This window comes from Rhinichthys klamathensis, unplaced genomic scaffold (genome assembly GCF_029890125.1).
Source record: "Rhinichthys klamathensis goyatoka isolate OS25496 unplaced genomic scaffold, OSU_Roscu_1.1 h1tg000090l_1, whole genome shotgun sequence".
In the NCBI taxonomy this organism is placed as follows: Eukaryota; Metazoa; Chordata; class Actinopteri; order Cypriniformes; family Leuciscidae; genus Rhinichthys; species Rhinichthys klamathensis.
In genome coordinates this window covers 5,664,987-5,670,866 of record NW_026606629.1, presented here as the reverse complement: position 1 = coordinate 5,670,866, position 5,880 = coordinate 5,664,987, and the positions used below count along the sequence as shown (strand labels likewise).

General features: G+C 38.8%; 1 protein-coding gene and 1 non-coding gene across 3 annotated transcripts; both read left to right on the top strand.

Annotated features, from left to right (window-relative positions):
• Positions 1-593: 593 nt before the first annotated feature.
• On the top strand, positions 594-679 carry trnas-cga (transfer RNA serine (anticodon CGA)). The gene has a single exon. It is a non-coding gene; the product is annotated as a tRNA-Ser (tRNA).
• A 733-nt stretch (positions 680-1,412) lies between these two features.
• Positions 1,413-4,936, top strand: nabp1a (nucleic acid binding protein 1a). Of its 2 annotated transcripts, none has more exons than XM_056252005.1 (6): positions 1,413-2,371; positions 2,612-2,750; positions 3,090-3,161; positions 3,942-4,030; positions 4,349-4,384; positions 4,706-4,936. In XM_056252005.1, the coding sequence occupies exons 1-6, from the start codon at positions 2,278-2,280 to the stop codon at positions 4,906-4,908; spliced, it is 633 nt and encodes a 210-aa protein (XP_056107980.1). In that variant the 5' UTR covers positions 1,413-2,277; the 3' UTR covers positions 4,909-4,936. The 2 variants fall into 2 exon arrangements, with proteins under 2 accessions (XP_056107980.1, XP_056107979.1); XM_056252004.1 differs by having other exon boundaries at positions 4,349-4,402.
• The last annotated feature ends 944 nt before the right edge of the window (positions 4,937-5,880 follow it).

Genomic DNA, 5,880 nt, shown 5'->3' with positions numbered 1-5,880 from the left:
TTTTTTTATGTTTCTGTACTCACAAACAGTTTTCTGGCAAAAAAATAAGACAAATGGCCACACTCAGCTGAAGGGCCGGTGGTATTGTCCAGCCTCAGGCCTCTCTATAGAGCAGTGGAGGGAGAATGTAAAGGGAAGACCTTGATTTTGTTTTAAATTGGTGTATATCGTAGTTATGCATATAGTTATGTTTTCATATAGTTGTTTTCTATATTTGTATATAGTTCAGTTTATAATTATGTTTGCTGTCTTGTGAACATTTTGTTTTTAGTTGCTGTGTTTGCAGTGCTGGTGGTGTAAACACAACTCATGTGGTGTAATAGTAACACATTCATCCTTTGGGTGAAAGATTCCAGGTGCAAGTCCTGGCAAGAGTGTGTGGTGTGTTTGTCAGATCAGTATTTTTAGTTTTAAATGGTACTTTTAAATAGTCAAAAAACAATTAAACCCTTTATTTAAATCCTTTGTGAGTGTTCATTCAGTTTGATGGATTTTTTTCATCTTCTCTCTTTCTTTTTCTCTCTCTCCCCCCTCCCCCCCTCCCCCTCTCCTCTCTTTTCCCTTTCTTTCCCCCTCATAGCAGTCCCTTTTGCCCCATTTTTGGCCGAGAGGTTAAGGCGTTGGACTCGAAATCCAATGGGGTTTCCCCGCACAGGTTCGAATCCTGTTCGTGACGGGTTTTCTTTTTGCATGTGTGATCGCGAGACTTTACTGCATGTGAATTATTATTGTTGCTAAACCCCTGCAAAGAATGTAGGATGTAAACTAAAACAATTATAATCTGACCAGCTAGTCAACCGGTCGTGTTTTCAAATTTCTATTCGAAAGATGATCATTGTGACAAAGCAAATGTTATGTACTTGTCTACATAGTCTTTAACATTTATTTATTTGATGTGAACATCAACACATGTTTAACTACTCTTCGTGGATAGTCCCTTAAAATACAGCAAAACAACGCAAGGTGATGATGCAACCTATTACCTTTGGAAATATTTTGGAGCGTGTAATCAAATCATATTACACAACGTCGACAATCGTACGAGGAAATGGAGTGTGGATATATATTTCCTATCCATGACATGTGGACACATTTTCTTCACGGTGTCCAATCAGATTGAGCTCAATGTAAAAAAAAAAAAAAAAAACACTTGGGTCTCTCAAGCTTTCGTTCCCGTGTAATATCCATGATACTGGACAACATATGCTGAATTATTTGTGATCCCTGTTCAAACAAATGTGCGTGTATTCAAATCGCATGTGTGTATTAAACAACAATAACACATCTGTGAACACCCCCGCGAAACAGTGCGATGGTACATCCGGTAGAATTTAAAGAACCGAACACACACTTGCGCAGATCAGACGCTTTGTTAGTGAGGGAGAGACAGAGATAGCACTGTGAAATAGAGATAAATAGAGATTTTCCCCTCTTTTGCGAAAGTATTATTTTTTTTTATTCTGTTTCTTGGTAAAATTGCAGTACGTCACAAGTAGAAAACATACTATAATTATAACAATTTAAACGGCCATCAGGAAGTTTCGAACTGGTCATAACGTACAAGTTAACCAGTTATAGTTATCTCGGCTGAAATCGTTTTTTTTAATTGACTGTCTCGTCGCTTTAGCATTTTAAATGTCGAATAGACGCCAGATGAATGATTTTCGAGTGGAAGGTTAACTTACATGAAGAGACGCGATGTTCAGTTTGACCGGGCAGTATGTGTGTCTGAACTCACTGACACGGTTTTAAAAGCAACCCGCAATATAACCGGCATATGTGTGAAGAAAACATAGATTTTAACAGCTGTTTGTTAACTTGACGTCGTGAATTGACAGTGTAGGCTAACGACAACAAAAAAGTGATTGAGTATGAATCTGGATGCTAGACATTTTGAGCAGTGACGACTTGAAGTCTTCTTGAGTCGTAGTTTTTCCAGGTTTAGGGCAGGATGAAGTCTAAAATATCTGTCTGGAAAACGAATTGAGTGTTTTTAAACGAGTCGTTTTAATCGTGTATGAGGAAATATTTCCTGCTTTTACTTCCATTCCTTTAGCTCGTTCGTCAAGTGTGGAAAAACTGCCTCAAATGTTACGCTAGCAACACCATAGCCTTTCCAAAAAGGGTTTTGCATGCAAAGTTTATTCGCCAAATAAAGTTTATTTGGCAAATAAAACGTATCACTCAGAGCACAGATTTAGATTTAGATCAAGAAATCCTCCAACACAGCTGTGGTTTCGTTAGCCGGTGTGCTAGCCTTCACCACAGCTCTCAGAAATGTCGAATATCTCCAACGAAGGTGTGATCTTGATTAAAGATGTAAAGGCCGGATCTAAAAACCTTAATATCGTCTTTATAGTTTTGGAAATCGGTAAGTGAATTCACTGCTGTGCCCCTCACGAGCATTTTAGCACCAGTAACAGTTAGAGCTAATTTCTCACAGCTAACATTCATGAATAACATGTCTAACGCTCGACGTCTATTTTGTTCTTCTCGTGTTCTTGTAGCTTTGACTTTTCACGCATCACCCATCATGTATCGCAATCGTTAGTGTGTTTTCAGTAGTTTTGTAACGGTTGAGATTTTACTGAACTTTGCTGTGCACGCACAGGTCGGGTGACGAAGACAAAGGACGGACACGAGGTGCGCTCGTGCAGAGTGGCGGACAAGAGCGGCAGCATCGCCATCTCTGTGTGGGATGAGCTGGGCAGCCTCATCCAGCCCGGGGACATCATCCGCCTTACGAGAGGGTACGAGACACATGCTGTCTCTCTCTCTCTCTCTCTCTCTCTCTCTCTGTGTGTGTGTGTGTTTTAGTCAGACCTTTGACGCTTTAAACACACTATGGCTATTGGTCTGTCAGTCAAATGTACGGTAAATGGGCAACTATCTCTTTCAAACTGACCTAAACTGCTTTGAGTATCCTGCAAGGCTGTATAACAAGGATGTATGTGAAATTAATGTCACTGACAACCATGTATGTGCTATAAAAACTTGCAGAGTACAAATATTTGTTTTAAGGCTCATAAATGTTGTTTCAAGTACAGATGACGTGTTTTAACTTTGGAAATATATTTTTGTCTGGATAGGTATGCTTCAATGTGGAAGGGGTGCCTTACACTGTACACTGGAAGAGGAGGAGACTTACAAAAAATAGGAGAGTGAGTATTAAATGTTGCCTCTCACAATATCATCTTCCATTTTCATTTTGTGATTTATCAGCATTTGGCAATAACCATGGTAATTTGGCCTTGTGACGTTTCGAAATCTACTGGCACATGAATCCGTGAATAGATTCATGAATTCTGTTTTTTAAATGCTTTGGTTCAGTAACTGCCTAAAATTAATTGAATAGGGTTCTCATGGTGAAATCTGGATTTTATATATCTTTATTTCCAAGCCTGAACATTTCATTGAAAAGTATATAGCAGGGATGTCCAATACTGTTCTTGGAGGGCAACTTTCCTGTAGCGTTTATTACCCAACCAGCTAATCAAGGTCTTCAGGAGGATTAAGAAACCTCCAGGTAGGTGCATTTGAGCAGGTTGGAGCTAAAATCTGCAGGAAATTTGTTTTCTAGGAGCTTGTTTGGACACCCCTGGTCTATAGTGGAATCTAAGTTTGGCTCTAAATTATTTAATTGTCGAGAAATTGTTCTACGTGAGTGAGATTGCTGTAAAATTTTATGACTGACCAAAAAGAATTCTAGCAAATGTACCTGGCAAAAGGTTTGGGAACTGTTAATTTCAGCCATAATTTGTTAGCCATTATATCATTGGATGTCACTTATATATTATCACAATATATTTGCATAATATGGATTATCAGCAATGAATTATTGACATCAACATGCCACTGAAGTAAAACAAATGGTTTAACGTTTAAGCATTTAGTAAAAAATGGGGAGCATTCATTTTACATCAGTACATTGTCTTTCACAGGTTCTGTATGGTGTATTCTGAGATTCCTAATTTCAGTGAGCCAAATCCAGAGCTGCTAGGACAAGCTAACCAGCATAACAAGATGGTGAGTCCAATCAATGTTTATGCAAAATGGCACCTCAGTGTGACGCCTCAATGATTATACTTCCCTTTAATCATTTGCATGTCTAAATTTGCTTCAGTTATAATGTAAAAAAAAAAGGGCTTTTTTCACTCCAACTCATTTCAAAGTCTTTGTTTAGAACATAACTTGGAAAGTAGAAGTTATTAATGCAGAAGCAAACATTTGGTTTTACTTCTGCACATTCAAATACCAAGCCATTAAACTTGCCTAACCAGTAAAGCTCCTGTTATGCACAAAGTCAACACAATGGTGTCTTATCTCTCGTCCTCTCAATAGGGTAAAGAACAGCGCGGAAATTCTCCACCGAATCAAAATTCAGGTACTCCTGTGCAGACAGGTGAACAAATGTATGACTAGTACTTTACATAATCTGTCCTACTAAAGTGACGGATGCTGATTTTTGTAGTGGTGGATTAATGGTTTGGAATCTGGGCTGCTAACGAAGGTTGCAGGTTCAGTCTCTGAAATTGGAGTTACTGAGATCCTGTTCTTACCGTTAGGATACTGTAAGTTGCTTTTGATAAGTGTCTGCTTAATGACACAAAGTAATAGCTTTTTCTGGTCCCTCAGTATGGTGTCTTTTGTATGTTTCTGGTATGATTAAGTTTGCCACTCTTTGTTTTATTTGTTTGCCCAACAGGAAATGGTACTGGGCCAGTATTTTCCAATAACAGTGCTGCACCTGTGCCTCGGGATCCCAACTTTGGTGCTCCAGGAAGACCAAACGGGCGTGTTCCAGGCAATGGACCACCCCCAGTAACTGCAGGGGGATCCCCTGCTCCCCCCAAACCCACAGTCACCATTAGCAATGGCAGGGACCCAAGAAGGGCTTCAAAGAGATGAGACCGCAAAACCACTTCCATGTTCCCACTCCTCCCTAAAATCCTTCCACAAACCACCCTTATAATACAAAACAATACTGCCAATCAAAAGATACGAGGTTAAATGCTACTGTTTTGCCACCTGTGCTTTTGCTTTGTCATTTTGCCAATATTTGCGTAGTATCTATCACAAAAGGTTGAAATTCAACTTGTTACAGTTAAAGGTTGGCATACCCTTCGCCCGTTAAGTGCCGGTTCAGTGGCCCACCATTTATTTCCTTTCCCTAAATGTGTTAAACTATACACCCTACTTGAACACTTGATGCACTTTCTTCTCTTAATTTATAGTGAATGCATTGTCGTGATTCAGGAATGATTAACTGCTGTTGCAAATTGAGGAAAGAACTTCAAAGTGACTGAATAAATGGGTTCTTCCCCCTCCTCGGCCAAAAAAAGAAAATGCCAGAAGTGACCATGTGAAAGGAAAGGTGATAGTTTGATTGGACACTTAGGATTATTTAATTAGGAATAAATGAAGAACAAAATGTTGGGAAATTGATCCCTGTGGTTATTGTTGTAATTTGTTCTACTTGATCTTTTTAGTGTCATTTACATTGAATGAGATTGTTGCCTTTTATATAGTGCAATCAATGTGAAAAATTCTGCCTTCTCTTATATACTGTAACACCACTGTGTTTGTTTTGCTATATAGACATTTAATGTTGTATATAAAATGCATATCAATTTAGGGATACTTGTTATTCAGCCAAATGTGTATTTCTATTAGCTTAAAAGTTTTAATATTCTTTAACATTTGCTGCAGAGAGAAGCTAATACAAATAGCCAGTGTTGTTTTCTTGTTTGTCTGTAAACATTTCAAGCTGCTTTATCTGAAGATTTCATGATCGGAGTGCGTAATGCGCCTGGTAAGGAAAGCTAATGAGTTAGACCCTGACAGGAGATTTGAAAGTTTCCCCTGTGTGTGGTGCAGCTC

Excerpts from the sequence above, each read along its gene's own strand:
- nabp1a (XM_056252004.1), top strand. The coding sequence starts at position 2,278 with ATGTCGAATATCTCCAACGAAGGTGTGATCTTGATTAAAGATGTAAAG. Across the intron at positions 2,751-3,089 it reads ATCATCCGCCTTACGAGAGG|GTATGCTTCAATGTGGAAGG; the intron begins GTACGAGACACA and ends TTGTCTGGATAG. Across the intron at positions 4,403-4,705 it reads AGGTACTCCTGTGCAGACAG|GAAATGGTACTGGGCCAGTA; the intron begins GTGAACAAATGT and ends TTTGCCCAACAG.